Source organism: Aureobasidium namibiae, assembly GCF_000721765.1.
Source record: "Aureobasidium namibiae CBS 147.97 unplaced genomic scaffold scaffold_1, whole genome shotgun sequence".
Lineage (NCBI taxonomy): Eukaryota > Fungi > Ascomycota > Dothideomycetes > Dothideales > Saccotheciaceae > Aureobasidium > Aureobasidium namibiae.
Window position 1 is genome coordinate 389267 of NW_013581208.1, and position 22371 is coordinate 411637.

Sequence of the window (22371 nt, forward strand, 5' to 3'; positions counted from 1 at the left end):
GAGTGTATCATGGCAGGTGTCAGCGCAAAAGAGGTAAGATCCGAGCTCTGTCTTCGTATCCAGCCAGGAACACCCCCACTCACTATTCATGTCACAGGCTCAGGCCTATCTCATTGATCCTCTCAATGCTCCCGAGCCATCACAGGAGACTGGCCCTGGCACGCACTTCTACCCTCCCACGGCCACCAAGACTGCATCTCCCGTAGCGTCACCTGTCGCTTCTTCTCCCTCGTCGTCAAAGAACCCTTTCCGTGACTCAATGAACAACGGAAAGGGTGCCCAGGTACACGTCCGTCACTCAAGCAGAAGCTCGACCGGCAGCAACTCCAAGTTCCCAGACTTCCAAGAGGGCCCCTCTTCGCCCCACCGTCGCAACTTCAGTGGTGAACATCGTCTGGGCGAAGCATCTGGAAACCGTCCCCGTAGAACCAGCTCCCTCAGTCAACGCTACCAGGGAGATGAGTCCCATCAGCCTCTAAACATGCTTAGAAAGGACAGCAAGAAGGCTTACCGTGCTCCTCACCTCAACAAGCGCCATATCCCCGGTGCTGACTTGATCGACCGTCTTGACCCTACTCCCAACAAGCTTCCCTACCATCACGAAGGCCCTTACGATGCCGCTCTTCTGGCCCGTAACACCAGCTACAAGTCCAGCCCCATCGCCGCCCTGGAGGACTCTAACAGAGAAGCTCTCAAGGCCACCCCTGCCGAGAAGATCAAGGATGCTTTGGAGAAACACAAGCCTCTTGATGGCGTCGCTGTCGTTCCTCCCGGTGAACGTGACCAGCTTGGCCGTGTCTACCACTACGAGGAGGGAACAGACATGATGCGTGAGGGTAACCCCGAAGGCGGTGCCTACAAGCGATGGTCCGGAGAAGTGAGTCCTGCATATGACATTTACTTCTTGCGTCATACTGATCAATCCTCAGCAATACCACAAGGACGATCTCGAGGGCGTGGGTGAGCCTGCATTCTCTCTCGACCGTGCACTCAAGGCCCATACCATCCACGAGCGCGACTTTGACGGTCAGCGTGGCATCGAACTGTCGGACCGTCCGCTCATGAGCGACTATGACAAGCAGAAGGATAAGAAGAAGCTCGACGAGCGTGACCCCGTTGAGATTGCCGGTGGCGCATCTCGCTACGCAGACCTGGTAACTGCGGCCGACACTGACGCTCACACCGTGAATCGAACAAGCAGCTTGCGCAAAGTAAGCGACGGTCTCAAGAAGAGACTGAGCACGAGAAGAAGACGTCAGGACGAGTGAGAGTGAAGCTCATGAGCCGACTCTTTGATTCTCCTTTGTTGTTTCTTTTTTTCTCTCTCCACATGTTTTCAATGGGTTATAGATTGTACACACATCATCAGGATGATTATGGATGGATGGCACGGAAGGTTGGAATTAGGATCGGCCTTGACGGCCTCGATAGACTGTACGATACGACACGATGGGACTTGTACGAATAATACAATATGAACATTGAACTTCCAAGGATGCAAATGAGCTGTGATTGCCCGAGTTTTCGATGAGCCTCGTACGAGTATGCAAGCACCAATCGAAGTGGCAGACAGCGAGGGGATGGCAGAAGGGGGGGGGGGCGCAGACTAAGGAGGAAAGCGATGTTGTAGGTAGTGGAGGGAAAGCTGCCTTTATTTACCTGATATCTCGAGCCTCGTCCGGTGGAGGTGAAGTTTGAACAATGCAGCAATCAAGTCGGACTAAGGGTGGTTCTGCTGGTGGATTCACCAAAGTAACATGTACTCTCTATAAAGCATGCTTTCGAGCTGCTCGTCCCCCAACTGCTTGCGGTTTTGTTGTAGATGTGTCAGCAGTTTGCAGAAATGCTTCTTTTCAAAAAATAGTTTTAGTGATCCCCAGTCTCCACGACAACATCCTATCTTAGTGGACTTCTAATAAGGCGATATTAGTAGTAAGAGTATACATAGCCAAGACAAGGGACATGCGGAAGGACATAGCGGTGGTGCACGTTGTCGAGACGTCGAAAATGCTTGTCGAAGGTGCAACCCTGACCGTGTGTCTTGCTCGAGCATCTCTCTGTCTTGTATATTCCATGCTTGAGATTTCCGAATGTTCGAAAGAGGTGATGGTAAAAAGTATGAAAGTAGGTAAGAATGTGTTTGTTCATGGGTAAACTCTACCAAGACACGCTTTTTCTGCAACTGGAAAAAAAATTACTCCGACATGCTCTCCCAACCGCGCTCATCGGCACCAGCCTCATCCTCGTTTTCCTCCTCATCCTCATCACTATCATCACTAGCCTCGTCGTCATTGGCAACAGCCACGAGTCTCTCCTTGACCTCTGTAGCATCGATACCCTTGACGCGACCGGCAAACGCCTCGCGAACAGCTCTGTTGGTACTGGTATCCCAGACCTGCACAGCGCCCTTTGATCCCGCGACAGCAAGACGGAACGCCACTGCGTCGTCGGGAGCAAAGTTTGTGGAGAAGACACGGCCGACGCCTAGGTCGCGGGATACCACCATCGAGGGTTGGTTGGTGGCTTGGTCGACGTTCCAGAGCTTGACTGTGCGGTCTGTGGATGCGGTGGCGATGAAACCAGGTACGGTGGGGTTAAGGGCGAACGAGGAGACTGCGGACTCGTGGGCCTGCAGGCGCCAGATGGCTTGGGTCTTTTCGGGGGAGGAGGGTGCGTTGCGCGCGTCAAAGGCATACAGGATACCGCTTTCGGTGGAGACGTAAAAGACGTGCTCGTTGTGCGGGTCCCAGCGTACTTGCTCGACGTCCGAGTCGACGCCCCAGCGCTTGGGCTTGGTGCCCTCTGCGGCGCGCAGGTCGGCGACACACACGGTGCGGTCGTAGGAGCCGGTCAGGAGGATGGTGGAGTGTGCTTCGTGGGGGTGGAAGTGCAGGGCGCAGACCTTGTCTGTGTGGAAGTCGTTGTAGGATTTTGCGCATTGCCCGGTGCTGAGGTCCCAGAGCTTGACGGTGCAGTCGGCAGAGGCTGAGGCGAGCAGGTTGCGGTGGAAGCGGTTGGCGGACAGGGCGAGGACGGAGTCGATGTGGTATTTGTCGTTGATCTGCTTGCTCTTTCTCTTCTTCTTTTTCTTCTGGCCGGGCATGGTGGGCGCTGCTGAGATCTCTGCGGTGCCTTGGCCGAGGACGGCGTTGGGGTACATGCAGTCGATGGTGTCGAGGTCCCAGATTTCAATGTCCGGGTCCATGGTTGCGATGGCGACAAAGTTTGCCTTTTGGCCTTCGGGGACGGGCTCGCCGGGCTTGGAGATGGGCATGTTGAGCCATTCGACGGCCAGCGGAATGGCGGGCAGCATGATGTCGTGGTGGACGTACAGATTGTCGGCGTCATCCTCGTAGACGTAGCACTCGAGATGAGCGACCTCGTCCTCGATGCGGGCGGCCAGTAGCATGTTGTCGGTGGGCAGGATCTGCATCTCCTCGCGCTCCTCGTCGTCGGATTCCTCGCCCTCCTTGAGGGTGATGTAGGGATCCTCGGCGTTGGAGCCGTGGAAGGCCAGGTTGCGTACGTTTCCGAACATGCTCAAAGAGGCGTCGCCTTCTCCTTGCTCGTTCTCAGCGGCGTCATCGTTGTCGTAGTTCTCCAGGTCGTACTCCTTCAAGTCGTCGTCCTGGAGGTCGATATCTTGTGTCGCGGCGCCGGTGGCATGTGTGTCGTCGTCATCCTCGTCGTCGCTCTCTTCCTTCTTGGGAGCCTTCTCGCCGTTCAGCTCGGCTTGAGCATCAGCGAGGTCGTCCTTTGCGTCGTCGAGTTCCAGCTTGGCCAGCTTGGAGATGCGCTCGAACTCCTCCTCGTCGAAAGTGTATTTGGTGGGAAAAGGTGCCGCATATCCTCGCGGCACCCACGTTGTTGCTGTAATCATCGACATGTTGTGTGTGTTATGTCTGAATGTTCTTAGGAAAAAAAAGCACCCGCGTTGGAAACTTTGATAATTTTCGAGGCGCGATGAACGCGGGGAAGACCTGAGTCCGGAAGTGCCAAGCGTGTCGCCGCAAGTGATTAAAGAACGTTGACAGGGCTCGCAATTGCTCCATTCTGGTCAGCAGAGTACTCTGGCTGTTCTCTATCATCCAGAGCGCTTGTTCTGTAGAGGTTCAGACCATCGCGTCACGGACAGCTCGTTCTTTTGTCTTGAACCGATCAAACATCCCTCACTACACATAATGTCTGCATACAAACGACGCAGGCTAGACGACAATGGAGACGCCGAAGATGATGGTCACTTTGCCATAAGACCCTCAAAGCACAACTCTTCCCACCAACGAGATGGTCCGCGAAATGGCCAGTCGCAAGGAGCAAAGCCGCGCCAACAAGAGTTTGATGGCCCCGAGCCTGGAGTCGATGCTCAAGATCAAACCGCCCTGGATCGTGATTGGTACCTAGGAGATGAAGGCGGTGCAACTCTCGGTGACGACTCACATAACCCATTCGGAGATGACGCCACATGGGAGGACCAGCAACGCGAGGCTGCTCTATTGGAGAAGAAGATGGCCGTACGAGCCCGCGGAAACCCTCGCGCCATGCAAAGACAGCGCGAGAATGATGCCTGGGAAACAAATCGTATGCTTACCTCTGGTGTTGCACAACGAAGAGAGCTGGACACTGGTTTCGAGGACGACGAAGACGGTACCAGAGTCCACTTGCTGGTTCACGACCTGAAGCCCCCATTTCTGGATGGCAAAACTGTTTTCACAAAGCAATTGGAACCCGTGTCGGCTGTTAGAGATCCTCAGAGCGATATGGCCGTATTCAGTCGCAAGGGCAGTAAAGTCGTCAGTGAACGACGTCAACAAAAAGAACGAGCAAAGGCCGCCCAGGAAGCCACAAAGGTCGCTGGAACTGCTCTGGGCAATGTCATGGGTGTAAAAGAGGAGGACACCGATAGTGCTGCCCCAGAGCCCGCTGGCCAGGAAGAGAAGGGAGGCAGCAAATTCGCAGATCACATGAAGAAACAGAGTGAGGGCCAGAGTGCCTTCAGCAGAAGCAAGACACTCAAAGAGCAGCGCGAGTACCTACCCGCGTTTGCCGTAAGAGAAGAGCTGCTTCGTGTCATTCGTGACAACCAAGTCATCATTGTTGTTGGTCAGACCGGCTCTGGAAAAACCACGCAATTGACGCAATTTCTGTACGAGGATGGCTACGCGAAACACGGCTTAATCGGATGCACCCAGCCTCGTCGTGTCGCCGCCATGAGTGTCGCAAAGCGTGTCGCTGAAGAGATGGAGGTCAAGCTGGGCGGTCTAGTCGGTTACGCTATCCGTTTCGAAGACTGCACCAGCAAAGAAACGTCCATCAAATATATGACGGATGGTGTGCTGTTGCGTGAGTCTCTTGTGGAAGCCGATCTCGACAAGTACTCGTGCATCATCATGGACGAGGCCCACGAGAGGGCATTGAACACCGATGTTCTGATGGGTCTGATCAAGAAGGTGCTTGCTCGCAGGCGAGATCTGAAGCTGATTGTCACATCGGCCACGATGAACGCTGACCGCTTCTCGCGATTCTATGGCGGTGCCCCGGAATTCTTCATCCCTGGACGTACCTTCCCAGTCGACATTCAATACTCGAGAAGTCCCTGTGAGGATTACGTGGATAGTGCTGTGAGGCAGGTCCTCGCCATCCACGTTTCCCAAGGCCCTGGAGATATTCTTGTCTTCATGACTGGCCAAGAAGACATCGAGTGCACATGCGAGCTGATTGACGAACGTCTAAAACAACTCAACGACCCGCCAAAGTTATCCATCCTTCCAATCTACAGTCAGATGCCCGCTGATCTGCAAGCAAAGATTTTCGACCGCGCTGCTCCGGGTGTTCGCAAGGTCATTGTCGCCACCAATATCGCTGAAACATCACTGACTGTTGACGGTATCATGTATGTCGTTGATTCGGGATTCAGTAAGCTCAAGGTTTACAACCCTCGCATGGGTATGGATACTCTACAAATCACCCCCATATCCCAGGCCAATGCATCGCAGCGAGCAGGTCGTGCCGGAAGAACAGGCCCAGGAAAGGCTTTCCATCTATACACCGAACGTGCTTTCCGCGACGAGTTTTACATCCAGACTATTCCTGAGATCCAGCGTACTAACCTAGCGAATACCGTTCTCCTATTAAAATCGCTTGGCGTTAGGGATCTACTGGACTTTGACTTCATGGATCCTCCACCACAAGAGACGATCTCAACTTCTCTGTTCGACCTCTGGGCGTTAGGTGCTTTGGACAACCTGGGTGATCTTACAGAGCTTGGCCGACAGATGACTTCTTTCCCAATGGACCCCTCCATGGCCAAGCTCGTCATAACCTCATGCGACTACGGCTGCAGCGAGGAGATTTTGACGATCGTATCAATGCTTTCAGTACCATCTGTCTTCTACCGCCCTAAAGAGCGAATGGAAGAGGCCGATGCCGCACGCGAAAAGTTCTTTGACTCGTCTTCCGACCACTTGACGCTGTTGCATGTATATCAACAATGGTCTGCCAATGGACGACGTGATGGATGGTGTGTGACGCATTTCCTGCATCCAAAGGCATTGCGAAGAGCCGAGGAGATCCGCAATCAGATCCGCGATATCATGATCAGCAACAAGATGGAGCTTGTGAGCTGTGGCTATGATATGGAGATTGTGCGACTCTGTATCTGCTCGGGCTACTATCACCAAGCTGCCAAGCGCAAGGGATTGGGCGAGTACCTCAACTTGCGCACCTCTGTCTCGATGCAGCTACATCCCACGTCGGCGCTATACAACTCTGGCGACCCGCCGGACTATGTCATATACCACGAACTTATCCTTACCTCTAAGGAATACATGTCTTGCGTAACTGCTGTCGATGCTACCTGGTTGGCCGATCTAGGAGCGGTCTTCTACTCTGTCAAGCAAAAAGGCTACAACACCAAGCTTAAACGCACCACCGAGCAAGAATTCAACAAGAAGGTAGAGATTGAGCAGCAGATGGCTATAGACAGAGAAAAAGCAGCGGCTAGAGCCAAGGAAGAGGAAGAGAAGAAGGTACGGAAACCTACAGTCAAAAAGGTCAGCGCTGTTGGCGCGGTCAGAAAGCCCATTATGCCCAAGCGCAGGGGTTTTTGAAATAACAGTCGTAGTATAGTGAGCGGCTCCCTGCGTGGGCGCCTCAAATAGTCAGAAAGGGAACGTGCATCCACGAGTGCTATTTCAAGCGCAATCCAACTGAGGCGCGCGCCTATTCTATATTGGTCGATGTTGGCAGCCGTCTTCCTACATATCTTTCAACAAGAGATGTTGTCCTCAGTGCAGTCGAGCGATACTATCCTGATGGACAAAATGCAAGTACGTTGTTTATCAAGGTGGTTGGCAAAGCAATATAAATTTCCAGCCATGCAGCTTGCTCGCACGGGAAAGCACAGCCACCTGGGGAACGACAGGAGGGAAAACAATGGAAAGCCAGCGCGTGGCGCCGCAGACATACGTAACGGTGGTCGTAAATACGGCCTCTACCGGCTCTTGTTTGCTCCTTTGCATTTGTATCTTCTCTCCTTACCTCTTAGGAGTCTATCTATCTTACAGCAAATACCCCCTTGGTCGCATCTGCGTTGAAGGCAACCTTTGTGTGACTCGCCACAGCCCCTGCGCTTACTCTATCGCGAAACGCTCCTGCTTTAACACTACTACAACCTCGACTCCGCAAATCCGAACTGTCAAGCTGCTGTCAACAGCAGATTCCTGGGGCAAACACAACATCAAGGCAATACAGCCAGCATTTGTTTCCAGAAGCATTTTCCACGCTGGCTTGAACCACTGGATCTCACGCCAACAACATTCGTTCTGATCCGCGATCTTCCCTATGGCACCTCCGCAATGGCTCTCCAAGCGCGCCTGTAGCGATTTTGACGGTCCCTACTGTAACGACGACTACAGTTGGTGGTGGAGCAGTGTACGTGTTTGACAACAGAAATCTGATTCGAAGATATGGACTGATAGTCATCACACAGGACGGCTATGGAGTCCGCTACGCGATCATCGCACTAATCTTCATCGCCATCGCCCTCCTGCTTTTCGGCGCTTACTTCCACGCTCAACGCCGCATACGCAAAGGTCTACCACCACTCGCCTACCACCGTTGGCTCATCTCTCGCCGCCGCCGAGCCACTCCCTACCCTCAACAAAACAACTACGCATACTACCAACAACACGACCCTGCATATCCACCTCAACAAGGCTACCCGATGCAAAATATGGGCAACCATGGAAACGCTGAGTTCCAGCCTCCGCCACCTGCGTATGGCAATTGGGAGGCCCCGCCTGTGTATCAGCCTCCGCAGGGTGCGAGCAAGGTGGCTGCTAATCAGAACGCGCTGCCCGTGGTTAGAAGTGAGGGTGCTGGTGAGGGGAGCAGTGCCTCGTTGCCGCTGAACAACAATTCCAACAACAATCAACATACTCAGTAGAGAGCCGGTCACACGATGGCTTGACTTCTGCTTTGATACGAAAGAGATACCCGGCTTCCTTCTTTTCTCTCCTTTGGTTCTTTTTCCTGGTTTCTTCCTCTGCTCCTGTTTCACAGCGATATTTCGACAGAACTTTTTGGCGTTTTGTACTCGGTACGGTGATGGGGGGCGTTGTTTTGTTGCAGGGATTCATACGTTCCCAGGATCGCGTATGTATTGAAAGCATACTTTGTATCCACGAATTGAAAAGAAGCATAACCAAACCATGCATTTCGTTATAATCGTTAACCGCCTATTTCCATTTCTTGCCTCTTCTACTCGCAAGTGCTCAACATCTTCTTGATCACACCCACCAAAGTGCCATTTTCCATAGCAGCCGCCACTCTCTCCTTATCCCCCAACTGCTTATTCGTCGCCTCATCACTGGCATGCGTGCCCTCCTTGATCCTCACATCGACTCTAAACCTCGGCGGCAGCGATTGCTCCAACCTCACCCTCACACCCAACCCAATGACCGTAGCCAACGAGCAATGAGTAATCGTCGGCGTCACCAACACTTTCACAGTTGAAATCTTGGAGTTGGGTGACGAAGGAGGCAGGATGAAGATATCAGGAAGCGACACTACAGCGAGCGAGCCCAGCGACAAAGGATGTTCCGGGTCGGAGATTGTGCTGATGAGGTCGAAGATTTCTTGCTCGTCGATTTCTTCGCGGAGGTCGTCGTCGGAGGAGACGTCTGAGTCGGAAGAGTTTGAGGGCAGAGGGGCGGCGAAGGCAGTGCCAGAGGTCAGGTTGTCGTAGTGGGGGTAGCAAGGGATCAGGCCGTCGAAGAGGCTGTTGCTGATGTTGGCGGCTTGGTTTTGGGAGGCGCCGCGGCGGGAGGGCAGGTCCGCTGGGTTGAGGATGGCGGGGTTTGCGTTGTCCTTGTCCATTGTTGCGGTAGACGTTTGTGTTTACAGGAGTCGTGTGGTTGCCGATTGCTAGATGTGACTTCTTCGAGATGCTTGTGGGATGCAACAGTGGTTGGATGATGAGTGGATTGTGGCGGGGCAAGCGTGGAAGTTGGGACAAAAAGGAAGGAATATTGGAGATTTAATTGTGACGCTTTCCCTCATGCTGACTTGTGGCACGTGTTGTGATTCGTCCTTTTATCGTTACTTATTGTTTCTCTCCTATCCATATCAACGGACCAATTCATCTTCATCCTTGGGCACACTGCCCCTCCTTCCATGTTGTCGTTTCTGTCGAGAGCCTTTGTCGTCTCCAAGGTTGGCATTCTTGGGTCGACATCCTTGTGTCTTCCGACAACATGGCGCTTTTTCTCGCAAAGCCAGACGAGATATGCAACGCCTGAAGATCCAGAAGCGCGAAGGAAGAGATTGGACAAGAATAACGAGCGCCGGCGCCAAAGATATCAGAATGACCCAGACTATCGGGAGAAGGTAATCGCGCGACAAGCGCTCAACAATCCCCTTCATCGCGACCAGACGAAGCAAGCCATGAGATTGCGGACTAGAATCTGGCATGAACAGATGCGTGATCAGAAGCCCGAGGTCCTTGAACAGTTCCTTGAAAGGACACGTCTTGCCGCTGCTCGTTCACGCGCCGGTGATCCCAGATTCAAGTTTCGAGTAAATCTTCATAAATGCTTGGTCAGTCATGCTTGGGAACCAGAGGAACTTCCTTGGAAAACCCACGTACCTATGGTCTCTGCAGAAAAGGTTTTCAGGCAATGTGCTAGGTGTGATCGCTCACCACCGGGTGGGGGCTTGAGATTGTGGTATGTATATCGCGTGCACGACATGCGATACAGCAAGTGTCGATGCAGCTGGTCGAAAGGGCTCTGCAAAGTCATATGCAAACAACAGCAAGCTGACCATATCTAGGTGGAAATCACGCAAGGACAACACCAAAGAAGAAGCAGAAGAGTATCTTTGCCAATCGTGCTATATACCAAAGGAGAACTGGCAAGACGCCTTGCCGCAAGGATACGAAGATGTGAAAAGCATGAAGGAGCTGGTCGACCGTAAGAAGAAGCTTGATAGAGGCGATCATGGCAGTCGATCTGTGGATCACCCCAAAAGTAAATAGACACACCTACAATGTTCCGGTAAGTGCGTAGATGTTTGCTTCGAGCCTATGCACCTTTCCTCAAGTGCCATCATACCTTCTAAGAAGAATTACGCGGGTATGGAAGGCTGATAGTTCATATGTTAGCACACACGACTGACTAACACGGCCTATAGGCTGTGAGAACCCACCTAAAGGCAGATCAGGGTATGAGTATGCCCGGCGTCAGGCTATGATCTTGCAATCCTGTATGCTAGACATCATGTCATGGAAGCAGATTCGCAACGGCGTCTGGTCAGCAGAACCACGGGCATAGCATAAGCTCTCAACGATGGCAAAAGGAGGGGGAGGACTAGGATGTAGGGAAAGTGGCCTTCTCTACAAGACAGCTCGAGCTCTGTCGATGGAGGCGAAGTTGCAACAGTGCGGCAAGTGACCAAGTCGGACCAGGGGTGAATCGGTTCTTTACAGGTGGGTTCTAGCGCTAAAGTAGTATGCACTCTGAAACGCGCGCTTCAAGAGTACTCCTCCCCAACTGCTTGAGGTTTTGTTGAGCCAGAAGTTACACCATCGGGACAGCCAGCGGATCTAGAAATACACGTTCGTTCATAAAAAGGTCTATGGAGTATGATACAGCATACTGGGGTCTATGATCCAGCTGCTTGGCGCATGAAGAACTTTTTAAGGAAGCCCATCTTGTCGACTGCGTCGAGTCCAAGGCTTCTTGCCCACACAACTGGACCACTGCCAGCACTGTATAGCTTATGCAACTTGTCCACAGCGCCCAGCATAGCGTTATTCTTTGCCCACTGCTCGGAATTGTATGCATCCAGTGCCCAGTTGCTGCCAATATCCTTGCCGACAGAGAGCGAAAAATTGATGTGCTTGGCAAGCGACTGCGCGTCACCAAGACCTTGGTTCAGACCTTGGCCTGCGAGAGGATGGATAGTGTGGGCGGCATCTCCAAGCAGAGCAACGCGGTGACCGGTATAAGTGTCTGCATGACGCATGCGTAGAGGGAACGAGGCAACACTGCCCTCTTGCACGGCCGAGATCTTTTGCGGGATGCGCTCGGAATTGAAGGCTGTGTTGGCCTCACGCCATGAGTACTCGTCGGCTTGGCCAGACTTCATGGTGTGCATGTAGTCGAGGTCGACAGGCAACAGTCTGAAAGCTGCGTTGACCATTGCGGTGAAGTCGGTGCTGCTGAGCGACTTCAGGAGAGCAGCCTTCTCGGGTGTAGTGGACCACACCAAAGTGGCTACATTGCCGGGCAGAGGCAAAAGCGCAACGGGGCCAGTGGGAAGGAAGCGTTGGTATGCAGTTCTGTGATCGTCTTGACTCCAGTTGGCTCCTTCGATCTGTACAGTAGCCACAACGCCGTGACGGTTGTAGTCCCAGCCACGTGAGGGGATACCAGCGAATGTGCGTACAGGACTGTTCGCTCCATCGGCGCCGATAAGCAGACGCGCAGCGAGTTTGCGCGAGTTGTTCAGAGATACGACAGGCCAGTTTGACAAGTCCATATTCTCTGTTTCTTCTCCAAGCTCAATTCCCTCGACACGTGTCTTGTCCATTACATCGATCGGCGGTAACGATTTCAGGCGAGCTAGGAGGGCGGATGTGAGGTTCGTGTTCTCAGTCATAGTGGCTACGGTATCCGAGACATTTGAAGACGACGACGACGACATAGGATCAAATGTGATGCTGCTGCCAGATACGCCATCCCAGACCTGCATAGCCTGATACGGCTGGACGCGGGAGGTGGCAATGTGCTTCCATGCTCCAGTATCATTTAAGAACTTGACCGAACCGGGTGTCAGAGAGCTACACCTGTTGGAGAAGGTCGTCGATTCGGCCTGGACTTGGGATTTGCTGAGGTCTTGACCCTCGACTAGGGCAATCTTGAGGTTCGCGGTCTTGGGACAAGCACCTACATAATCTCAGCATTTCAATTCTATGCTTTGTCTACTACGTCTGATCTTACGAAGCGCGCTGAGCAAGCTCAGTCCTGCTGGACCGCCACCAACGCACACGACATCATAGATTTCTGGGCCTGTCGGTACGGGTGCAGCGGCGGGTGCGGTCCGCGACCAGAACGATCGCGAGGTTATGAATATGGTCGAACTCCTCGAGGATACTCGGGAGACTTCACATGGTGTTCGGGGGAGCCGCAGCAGCATGCCGGCAGAATATTATGGCGAGGGTTGAGAGATGGAGTCGAGCCGAAGTCTGATCTCCAGATCTTGGTGATGTTCGGCGCAAGTACCTCCGTCTACTCGGGTTATCTTTCGGCGAGCTTATACACTGCTTGCTGATTGGTCTGAGGTTTTGTTCTCAAAAACATGCCTGCGACATGCTCTTTTTGTTCTTCGGTCAATTTTCAGGAGTACGAGCACATGAAAGATGCTATGAGACCACTATCACGTGTGCGAAAGTAAGCAACGGGTGCTGATTCGCTGCAAGGAAAAGGTCATCCGAGCCTTGGAAAATCACATGTCAGGTTGCCGACAGTTGGCTGACCCCGCCCTCTACCCCGGACTTGGTTTCGCGCCTTCCTACTGCAAATTGACAGGAAACAAAGGGCAGATCGTGGTTTCCGTTGCCGATACTGGCTCCACATGTGAAGGATCGTGAGTTGACTGCTTTTGAGAGCAGTTGAATCTCAGTGACGGTGGGCCATCAATTCCCGAGGCTCGATGCAATCAAAGCAGCGGTATTTGGCTCACGGAGATCATCAACTCAAGGAGGCAGGAAGGCAAACCTTTTGGCTCGAAGGGACGTTGCCTCGGTCCATATCTCCATACCTTTTCCCCACACGTGCGATTTAGCGCATGTGGTCGAGTCCGTCCATTAAACTCCCTTTGCCCTCGTCCGTTGCTCGTGCTTCTACTTCCCCTTCTTCTCCATTCTCCTCTTTCTTTCCTTGTTATTTGTGATACCCCAGTCTCTTACCATCATGCCTGCAAGAGTCATCGTCGTCGGTGCTGGCCGTGAGTCCTGCAACTCACCAACTGTGTCTAAAAAACCTGGTACTGACAGCAAGTAGTCTCTGGCCTGAGTGCCGCTCACACTATTTATCTAAACGGTGGAAATGTCGTCCTGCTCGACAAGAACAGTGAGACGCTGCGCTGCCATCAAACTCGATCTTCCTTGCTGACACGTGAACTATAGACTTCATGGGAGGAAACTCGACCAAGGCCACTTCCGGAATCAACGGTGCCCTCACCCGTACACAGACCGACCTCGGTATCCAAGACAGCGTCAAGCAATTCTACGAGGACACTCTGAAGTCAGCCAGAGACAAGGCTCGTCCAGATCTCATCAAGGTCTTGACCTACAAGTCAGCTGGTGCTGTTGAGTGGCTCCAAGATGTCTTCAACCTAGATTTGACCTTGGTTTCACGTCTCGGGTAAGCGCATACCGAAGCATCAATCTCGAATCACAGACTGACCCGTAACAGAGGTCACTCATTCCCTCGTACTCACCGTGGCCACGATGCCAAGTTCCCTGGTATGGCCATCACATATGCCCTGATGCAACGATTCGAGGAGCTCGCCGAAACCGAGCCCGAACGCGTATCACTCATCAAGAAGGCCAAGGTCACCAAGATCAACAAGGATGGAAACAACGTTACTGGTGTCACATACACCTTCGGCGGCGAGGAAGTCACAGTCGACGGTCCTGTCATTCTCGCAACTGGAGGTTACGCCGCAGACTTCACAGATGACTCGCTGCTGAAGAAGTGGAGACCTGATACCTTTGGTTTGGCTACAACCAACGGTGCTCACGCTACTGGTGATGGCCACAAGATGCTCATGCAGATCGGAGCCAACGGCATCGACATGGACAAGGTCCAAGTTCACCCTACTGGTCTGGTCGACCCCAAGGACCCTGGCTCCAAGTGGAAGTTCTTGGCCGCTGAAGGTATGTATATGCAAACCTCCATTAGACATACAGTGCTGACTATTCCTAGCTCTTCGTGGTGAAGGTGGTCTTCTCCTCAACAGCAAAGGTCAGCGTTTCTCGGACGAGCTTGGTCACCGTGATTACGTTTCGGGTAAGATGTGGGAAGAGAAGGAGGCAGGCACATGGCCTATCCGCCTTGTTCTCAACTCTAAAGCATCCAACACTCTTGACTTCCACACTCGCCACTACTCTGGTCGTGGCTTGATGAAGAAGATGAGCGGCGAGGAACTCATCAAGGAAATCGGTTGCTCAAGAAAGGACCTTGAGAAGACCTTCACCGACTACAATGAGATCGCAGATGGCAAGCAGAAGGATCCTTGGGGCAAGAAGTACTTCCACAACATGCCTTTCAAGGTAGACGACACCTTCCACGTTGCCGTTATGGAGCCCGTTCTCCACTTCACCATGGGCGGTATCGAAATCAACGATCAAGCACAATGCCTGAACTCGGAAGGCAAGCCTTTCGACGGTCTCTTCGTCTGTGGTGAGCTCGCTGGTGGTGTACACGGCTCAAACCGTCTTGGTGGTTCATCCCTGCTTGGATGTGTCGTCTACGGTCGTGTTGCCGGTGACTCAGCAAGCAAGTACTTATTCCAACAGGTGCTGAACGGCGGCGGCTCTGCAGCAGCCCAACGTCTGGGACAAATCAGTCTGCACATCGACCCCAACCAACCCGGCAAGATCTCCGTAGAATGGGCAAACGGTGTGGGTGCTTCCTCAGGCGCCGAAGAGGCCATCCAGAGACAATCACAACAATCTGCCGGTCCAGTCATGACACCAGAAGGCAAGACCGCCGACTCGTCTGACCCAGCCAAGGTCTCAAAGCCCAACGACATTAAAGAGTTCAAGGTTCCCGAGCAAGAATACACCCTCGAGGAGGTCGCCAAGCACAACAAGAAGGAAGATCTCTGGATCGCCGTCAAGGGCGTCGTCATGAACGTGACGGACTGGGTAGAAGAGCATCCCGGTGGCCCTCAAGCTCTCTTCAGTCACATGGGCAGAGACGCCAGTGAAGAATTCGAGATGCTGCACGACGACGAGGTCATCCCCAAGTACGCCGCTGGCATTGTGATTGGCCGAGTAAAGGGCCAGGAAATCACCCTCGAGTACTGATGAACCATTGTATAACGGAGAGATGATCAAAGGGGCAGGAAAGGAGTTTTTTCTTTTTCTTTGAGACAGCATTCGGTCTCGTTAGTAGTCCCTGAGTAGGCTGAAAGCAGCATATCCAAGACTCTTATCTTTACGTCTTTCTCATTTGTCGAAGTTCTTGTGACCTTTGGTTCCTGCTACTGAGTATCTCGTTCCTTGTGAGTGAGGGGTACAGTATGGTTGAGAGATACCATATCTCGCAATATCGACCCACGTAACACTTGCCAGGGTTCATGCCATCACATCACCGTTGAATCTGCACAGTGGACCCTGCCTGCAGGTTGCGTGATGACAGCTGAGAAACATGACAGCTCTCTTGCAGCTGTGCATGCAGGTAGGTCTCAGGACCCCACCCTTCATCCTGGACCTCAACATCAATACAAGCGCCCATCAAGTCCTATCTGTCAAGGTTGAGGAGGATTTGATGGTTGAAAACGGCGGGACGTGGCATACTGTTGAACCAAAGCTGATGCATGCATGTTGATTGTCTTTCGTGCCACAAAGACAAGACAACCCCAGCGGTTCTTGCATGTTCGTCGGAACGAGGCGGGAAGGAGCGAACCACCTTGATGGGCCAAGCCCTTATCTTACACCCTTGTTGCCAGAAAGCGATAAGAGAAAAAATATGGGAAAAAGCAAAACACCACATTGAAGTGGGAAGTAGCTGTTGTTACAATGTACAATACAGTAAGGGATTCAGAAAACACAAAGTCTGAGTGGAGCTCTACCTGCAAAAACTCAGATGACAAGAACTCCCAAATGCCTAATTACAAAGATGTGTATCGTGCGTCTCTCTCCTTCATACACCGTGTAAAGTGTTGTATATCATGAACCAACGCGAGTTTTCCTTCATCTATTGCGAAGAAATGGCAACGGCAATGACCTGAGCATCACTGTGGCTAATGCTGACAGTGGTGTTCTTGATGCCCTTCTGCTCAGCAGCAGACTTGGCGTCTCCGTGAAGCTATTGAATCATTAGCATGTTTCTTTCAGTAATGAGTATTGTTGAACTTACAACAACGGTGGGAGCACCACTCTCATCGTTCACAATCTCAATGTCCTTGAGGGGAGCTCCAGCGCCGCGCGATGCGACCTTGAAACTCTTGAAGACAGCCTCCTTGGCTGACCACTTGCCGGTGAAGCTGGCCTGAGGGTTAGGGGCCTTGCGGCAGTAGTCAATCTCCTGCTGGGTGAAGTTGCGCTCGATGAAGGTCTCGTTCTCGATGTTGACGGCATCAATGCTCTCAACGTCAACACCAGGGCTGCTGTTGCCAGAAGAGTTGACCTTGAGCAATGACTCGACCATCTGGGTGGTGTTGGCATCACGGACGGGCTTCTCGGGCTTGGCAGAGAAGGTAAGCTGAGCAGTCTTCTTGTCCTGGGAAACGCGAGCGCTGGGGTTCAAGAAGACAGTGCTCATCTGGTCATCCTCGTAAGGAGACTTGTCCTTGGCACGGAACATGGTGTTGTTGATGAGACCGTCGTGGAAGTAGCGGTAAGCCTTCTTCTGTCTGGCCTCGACCTTGGTCTTGTAAGACTGGAACTCAGCCTGGTCAAGAGTAGCGAACAAGTACTTGGGGTGGATACCAATTGCCTGAGCACCCTTCTGACCGAAACCGAAGGAGGTGACTGAGAAAGCCTTGATGCCATCGGTCTGAATGGTTCTGCTGGGGTAGACAATGTAGTCGAACTTCTCCATGATCTTGTCGACGTTGTCGGCGTTGCGGTTACCAGGGACGATACCAGAGTTGAGAACCTGCAAACAACCGTTGAACATCCAGGCACCGGCGGCACCCTTGGGGTGACCGGTGAGGTACTTCTGGAAGATACCAAGGAGAGCGTTACCCTTCTTACGACCAAGGTGCTCCATCTGCTGGCAAATGACATCGGACTCGTTCTTGTCGTTGGCCACAGTTGAGGTACCGTGGAACGAGGCGACGTCGAGGTCGTCAATGGTCAGGCCCCAGGTAGCAAGTGCACCACGGAGGGGAGCAATCTTAGGATCTTGCTTCCAGAAGTTGTTACCGAGACTGTAAAGGGCATCCTTCTCTTGACGCTTGGCTTCACGCTCGATGAACTTGGCTCTGTCCTCCATGTACTCAGCGGCGTCGAATTCGGAGTTCTCGGCCTGCATGGCGGAAACTTCCTCTTGCAGATACATAAGCTCAGACTCTTGCCATGTCTTGATGTTTCTTCTGCGGGCGTCCATCTGTCTCTTACGGTACTTGATGTCAAGCAGAGGAGAGGTGAACTTGGAGGTATCTTCACGAGCAGTGGTCAAGACACCCTTTCCAGGAGCGGGAACGGAGCGACCAATCTTGTCAGTGGCAGTGGCGGTGAAGCCAAGGACACCGTAGATTGGAACACCCATGTCGAGGGCAAGTCTGGCATCCATGATGACTTGCATACCGCAACCTTGAGACTCCATGAAGCCGTTTCTGGTAGTGGTAGTAGGTCTGGACATCTCCTTGGGAGTACGGCCGTGAGCGAACTCGTCTTCGGCGTTGCTGGTAGCCTTCATGTTGGCAAACTCGTAAGAGCCCTCCTCTTGGAAGTCATCGAAACCACCGACGAAGCACATTCTGGCCTTGCCCTCGACAATGGTGTCGTAACCAATGTCAATAGACTCAACAGCAGTAGCGCAAGCACCGACGGGAGTCTTGATAGGACCAGTGGAGGACATCAACAACATGTTAACCCAAGCGGACATGGTGTTGATGAAGGACTCCTGGAGAATATCCTTCTGAAGAGGCTTGTCCAAGAAGCGATCTTTGTACATGCCACGGAGAGCGGTGGTACCACCAATACCGGAACCGATACAGTTACCGACTTCCGAAATGTGGACGTACTTGTAGAACTCGTAGGGGTCAGTGATACCGGAAGACAGGAGGGCTTCGGCGGTGGAGACGAGCACGTAAAGGGTGACGGGATCGACTTGGCCAATGATGTCCTCGGGAACACCGTACTTGCGGGCGTCCCAGCCAGTAGGAATCTGACCAGCAACAAGACGGTCGAATCTGAGGGCCTTGGGGATGAGAAGAGTTGCGCCCTTTCTCAGTCTGACCTGGTATTCGCCAGACTCGGGGATCTCGAAGATCTCGACCTTCTCGCCATGCTGGCGTCTGAACTCCTCGGCAGTCTCCTTGGAAGTCTCGAAGGGGTCGAGGTCCTCCTGAATCTGAATCTCCTGCAGAAGCTGCTTCTTGTTGGGGTCGTATCCGTTGAAGAGCTCAGGCTCGATAAGACGAATACCAGAGTGGTCAAGGATGTGCTTCTCGAACTTGGACTTGACATCCTTGTCATCGATGGGCTCACCGGTCTTGGCATCAACCCAACCAGCGTAGGTCTTGCCCTTGAGGGGACCGTTGTGGTTCTTGATCAGACCCATAATCCAGGCCATCTCAACACAACCCTCGAGAGAGAACTCGCCATAGGCTTCCATCTCCCAACGGGTTCTTGAGTTACCCCAGGGACCGACTTCGGAGAAACCAGTGACAACGACGACCTTCTCGAGATCTACCATACCCTTGAGGTTCTCGTTGAGCGGCTTGACCTCGGACTCCCAATCAGGAACCTTGGGGAAGTCGAATTTCAAGTTGGCACGAGGCTGGACGGTGACCTTCTTGTACAGAGCCTCGTGGCTCTCACCGTGGACGATCTTGTTCTCAACCGAAGTCTCGCGAGTGACAGCCTTGCGGATCTCGCTGGTCTCGGTGACGTCCTTGCGAAGCTTGGTCATCAAGTCCTTGAGGTTGGGAAGGAACTGCAAACCACCGTTGAGATCGGCGAAGACAGGCTCTTCCTGGCACAGGTCGACAATAGCAGGACCCATGAGACCCAGAATGTTGAAAGCCATCTCTTGCTGAGAGAAAGTACGAGCGCCGGTCTTCTCAACACCCTCAGCGACAATGTTGTTGCCGCCCATGAGACCAGTACCACGGGTCCAGCCAATGACTGCACCGCAGATGGTGAGGTATGAGCCCCAGCTCTCAGAGTGCCATCTGTTGAACAGAGTCTCAAGAGCAAGCTTGGACTCGGAGTAGAGACCATCGTTACCGAAGGTACCGTGATTGGGGGAGAGAGGAAGGATGACCTGAGCAGGGCGGGTCTCAAAGCCACGAGCGGCCTTCTGTGCCTTGACACCACCAAGCATTCTGAGCAAGTTGGTCAACATGATTCTGTGAGCCAACTCAGACTTGGAATCGATGTTGTCAATCTCGCGACCGTTCTCGGGGATGGCAGCGAAAGGAACAATGTAGTCAAGATCCCATCCGAGACCCTTCTTCTCGTCGTAAATGTAGTCAACGAGAGCGTTGACGTCTTGCTGACTTCCTTGGTTGAAAGGTACAACGATGAGCTGGGAGCCCTTGGCACCGTAGCGGGTGTACATAGACTGGTAGTACTCGGTGACTTCGCGAGAAAAGCGACTCGTAGTAACAACGACCTTAGCACCACCGCTGATCAGGCCTTGGAGAACCTCAGCACCAATAGAACCAGCACCGGCACCGGTCATCAGAGCGTGTCTGCCCTGGAATGTGACACCGGACTTGGCAGCCTCCTCGAGACCCTCGAGGTAAACACCAGTGAGCTTCTTGCTGTATTCCCAGCCGTGCTCTTCCTTGCGCTTCAAGTGCAGGAAGGGGATGGTCTCGATCTTGCCAGGCTTCAGCTGGTTGGCGCGACCCTTGCGACCCTTCTTGCCGCTCTCGGTAGGCATGATCTGGCCCTCGTTCATCGACAGCGAACGAATGATGTTGCTGTAGAGCTGCTTGATTTGCAATTGCGATGACTTGGTGAGCTTGTGCTGTTGGCGGATGAGCTTGTAGACACGCTGCAGGTCGTTCTGGACCTTGGTTCTGTTTCCGTACTCGGAAATCTTGCCACCCTCGGCCATCTCGCGAACGTAGTGTTCGAGCTTGCGGACGGCTTGTCTGGGTGCCTCCTCGTAGTTCATGTTTCCACGAGCGTCAATGGTGAGCTGGGGAGCGGTAGGGACCGAGACATCCTTGTAAACAGGGGCAATATCGAGGACATCCTTGCAGTTGTCGATGAGCTGCTGACCCAGAGCCTTGGCGAGCTCGTAAGTCTCACCGCGCTCGGTAGGGCAGTGGTCGATGTGGTATTGCATGAATTCGAGAAGCTTGGGGTTCGAGCGGTTCATGATCTGAATGCAGCGGCTGACGATCTCGCGGTCGACAGCGGTCAAGCGACCGAAAATGATATCGTAGTACATGCTGAGAGCGTCCTGGCGAGCCCAGTTCCATGACGAGTCGTAGACACGGGCCTTGAGGGGGCTGAATGAGGGCTCAATACCAGCCGCGTAGAAGTCGCCGTGCTCGGCATTCCATAGGTCGAGCTGAGCCTGGAGAGCAGTGTTGTTTGAGGTAGCAGCAACGGCGGCCTTGTCGCCTGCGCGCAAGTCCATCTTGAGGTAGCGGGCGAAGAGCTCGAGTTGTTGCTTGAACAAGGCCTTCTGGTCTTTTGTGAGGGCGTCAATTGCGGCGGGGTCCATCATCATGCCACCTGCACCAGCGCCAGCGTCGCCGCCAGCTGTGGGTGCGGCGAGACTGATTCCTGCAATACCAGCGTAGGCGTTTGCGACGGCGTCAAGCCATGCCTTAGCATCATTGTCGGAACCCAGGCGAGCTGCGGGTTCTTGGGTCAAGGCGAGCAAGAGTACACCATCTTGGCGACCAGGTCCGAGACCCCATCGAGTTTCGAGGTGCTTGCGGACTGCAGTGATGTTGAAGCCACCAGGCATCTTGGATGACACCAAACGGGCGATGAGCGAAGATGACTGCTTGCCGAGCTGACCATTGAAGGTAGCCTGCATGGCAGCACCCAGCTCGTCGAGAGGTGTGTCTTCTGGCTTTTCGGGTGTCGAGCCGAACTCTTTTCCAAGATCTCCGAGGATTTCGTTCTGAAGTGTTGATTTACCTGTGAGAGAATTGGGTCAGTAAATGCAATACAGAAGAAGCGGGGATCGAGTCAACTAACCTCCAACCAAATCCTTGATGGCTTTGCTGAGAGGAATGTCCATCAGGCCCTTCTTCAGCTTCTGAGCAACCAATGCTCTCAAGATATCCACGGCGCCAACGGGTGCATCCGCAACTGCGGCTGCCGGGCCAGCGCTTGGTGGTGGGGGTGCTGCGGCGGCAACGGGAGCTGCAGCTGCTGACGAGCCAGCAGAGGAAGCAGCAGCAGCGGGTGCCGGAGCGGCCTCCTCCTCTTCGACAGGGTCAACATCGTAGTAGATGTCCTTTGCGTCCTTGTTGTAGCAGAGAATCTGTCTTTGCACTGATCTTGCGGCATCGTAGGCTTCGTACTTTGAGGCGAGTGTGCGCTTGGCCATGACACCGAGGGTGTCTGCGGGACCGATTTCGACAATGCGCTCGGTGGTCTTCTCGCCGAGGATAACATCTTGTGTCTCAATCCATCTCACTGGCGAGGCGAATTGGTATGCGAGAAGCTCGACAAGGAGCGTGTGGGCGAGCTCCTGCTCGACCTCAGGACGCATGTTGGCGGAACAAAAACAGCAAACAGCAAATTACAAAGAATGTGCAATCGACGAGCGATTGGGGGAAAGAAAAGATGGATGAGGGAGAGGTCTCGCGGAAAGTCGGAGCGAGACAAGACAGGAGGGAAGTGAGGAAACGAACAAATGTTCGGAGTGTGGAGAAAGAAAGAAGGGTCAAGCTTCAAGAGCTGCCTGGAGTGCTTCGGTCACCTTCTGATGA

At 53.2% G+C, this 22371-nt stretch overlaps 8 protein-coding genes across 8 annotated transcripts; 4 read left to right on the forward strand and 4 right to left on the reverse strand.

Annotated features, from left to right (window-relative positions):
* Nucleotides 1-9: 9 nt before the first annotated feature.
* On the forward strand, nt 10-1268 carry M436DRAFT_77327 (uncharacterized protein; the record flags this gene model as incomplete). Its single annotated transcript, XM_013576887.1, has 3 exons — nt 10-33; nt 98-877; nt 930-1268. 3 exons carry the CDS (start codon nt 10-12, stop codon nt 1266-1268), a joined length of 1143 nt encoding a protein of 380 aa, XP_013432341.1.
* A 926-nt stretch (nt 1269-2194) lies between these two features.
* Nucleotides 2195-3886, reverse strand: M436DRAFT_35761 (WD40 repeat-like protein; the record flags this gene model as incomplete). The annotated part of the gene is made up of 1 exon (XM_013576278.1): nt 2195-3886. The coding sequence occupies one exon, from the start codon at nt 3884-3886 to the stop codon at nt 2195-2197; it is 1692 nt and encodes a 563-aa protein (XP_013431732.1).
* Nucleotides 3887-7914: 4028 nt separating this feature from the next.
* On the forward strand, nt 7915-8347 carry M436DRAFT_9704 (uncharacterized protein; the record flags this gene model as incomplete). Its single annotated transcript, XM_013576023.1, has 2 exons — nt 7915-7929; nt 7988-8347. Coding segments are annotated over 2 exons (375 nt in total), but the record flags the coding sequence as incomplete, so codon positions are not given.
* Nucleotides 8348-8757: 410 nt separating this feature from the next.
* M436DRAFT_59440 (uncharacterized protein) lies at nt 8758-9375 on the reverse strand (the record flags this gene model as incomplete). The annotated part of the gene is made up of 1 exon (XM_013576585.1): nt 8758-9375. One exon carries the CDS (start codon nt 9373-9375, stop codon nt 8758-8760), a length of 618 nt encoding a protein of 205 aa, XP_013432039.1.
* Nucleotides 9376-9672: 297 nt separating this feature from the next.
* Nucleotides 9673-10329, forward strand: M436DRAFT_36984 (uncharacterized protein; the record flags this gene model as incomplete). The annotated part of the gene is made up of 2 exons (XM_013576507.1): nt 9673-9885; nt 9937-10329. 2 exons carry the CDS (start codon nt 9673-9675, stop codon nt 10327-10329), a joined length of 606 nt encoding a protein of 201 aa, XP_013431961.1.
* An 831-nt stretch (nt 10330-11160) lies between these two features.
* M436DRAFT_36040 (ubiquinone biosynthesis hydrox) lies at nt 11161-12696 on the reverse strand (the record flags this gene model as incomplete). The annotated part of the gene is made up of 2 exons (XM_013576318.1): nt 11161-12446; nt 12501-12696. The coding sequence occupies 2 exons, from the start codon at nt 12694-12696 to the stop codon at nt 11161-11163; spliced, it is 1482 nt and encodes a 493-aa protein (XP_013431772.1).
* A 776-nt stretch (nt 12697-13472) lies between these two features.
* Nucleotides 13473-15595, forward strand: M436DRAFT_35937 (Flavocytochrome c; the record flags this gene model as incomplete). Its single annotated transcript, XM_013576300.1, has 5 exons — nt 13473-13506; nt 13563-13631; nt 13688-13925; nt 13977-14440; nt 14490-15595. 5 exons carry the CDS (start codon nt 13473-13475, stop codon nt 15593-15595), a joined length of 1911 nt encoding a protein of 636 aa, XP_013431754.1.
* An 892-nt stretch (nt 15596-16487) lies between these two features.
* M436DRAFT_34959 (fatty acid synthase subunit alpha) lies at nt 16488-22151 on the reverse strand (the record flags this gene model as incomplete). The annotated part of the gene is made up of 3 exons (XM_013576133.1): nt 16488-16598; nt 16650-21571; nt 21632-22151. The coding sequence occupies 3 exons, from the start codon at nt 22149-22151 to the stop codon at nt 16488-16490; spliced, it is 5553 nt and encodes a 1850-aa protein (XP_013431587.1).
* Between the last annotated feature and the right edge of the window lie 220 nt (nt 22152-22371).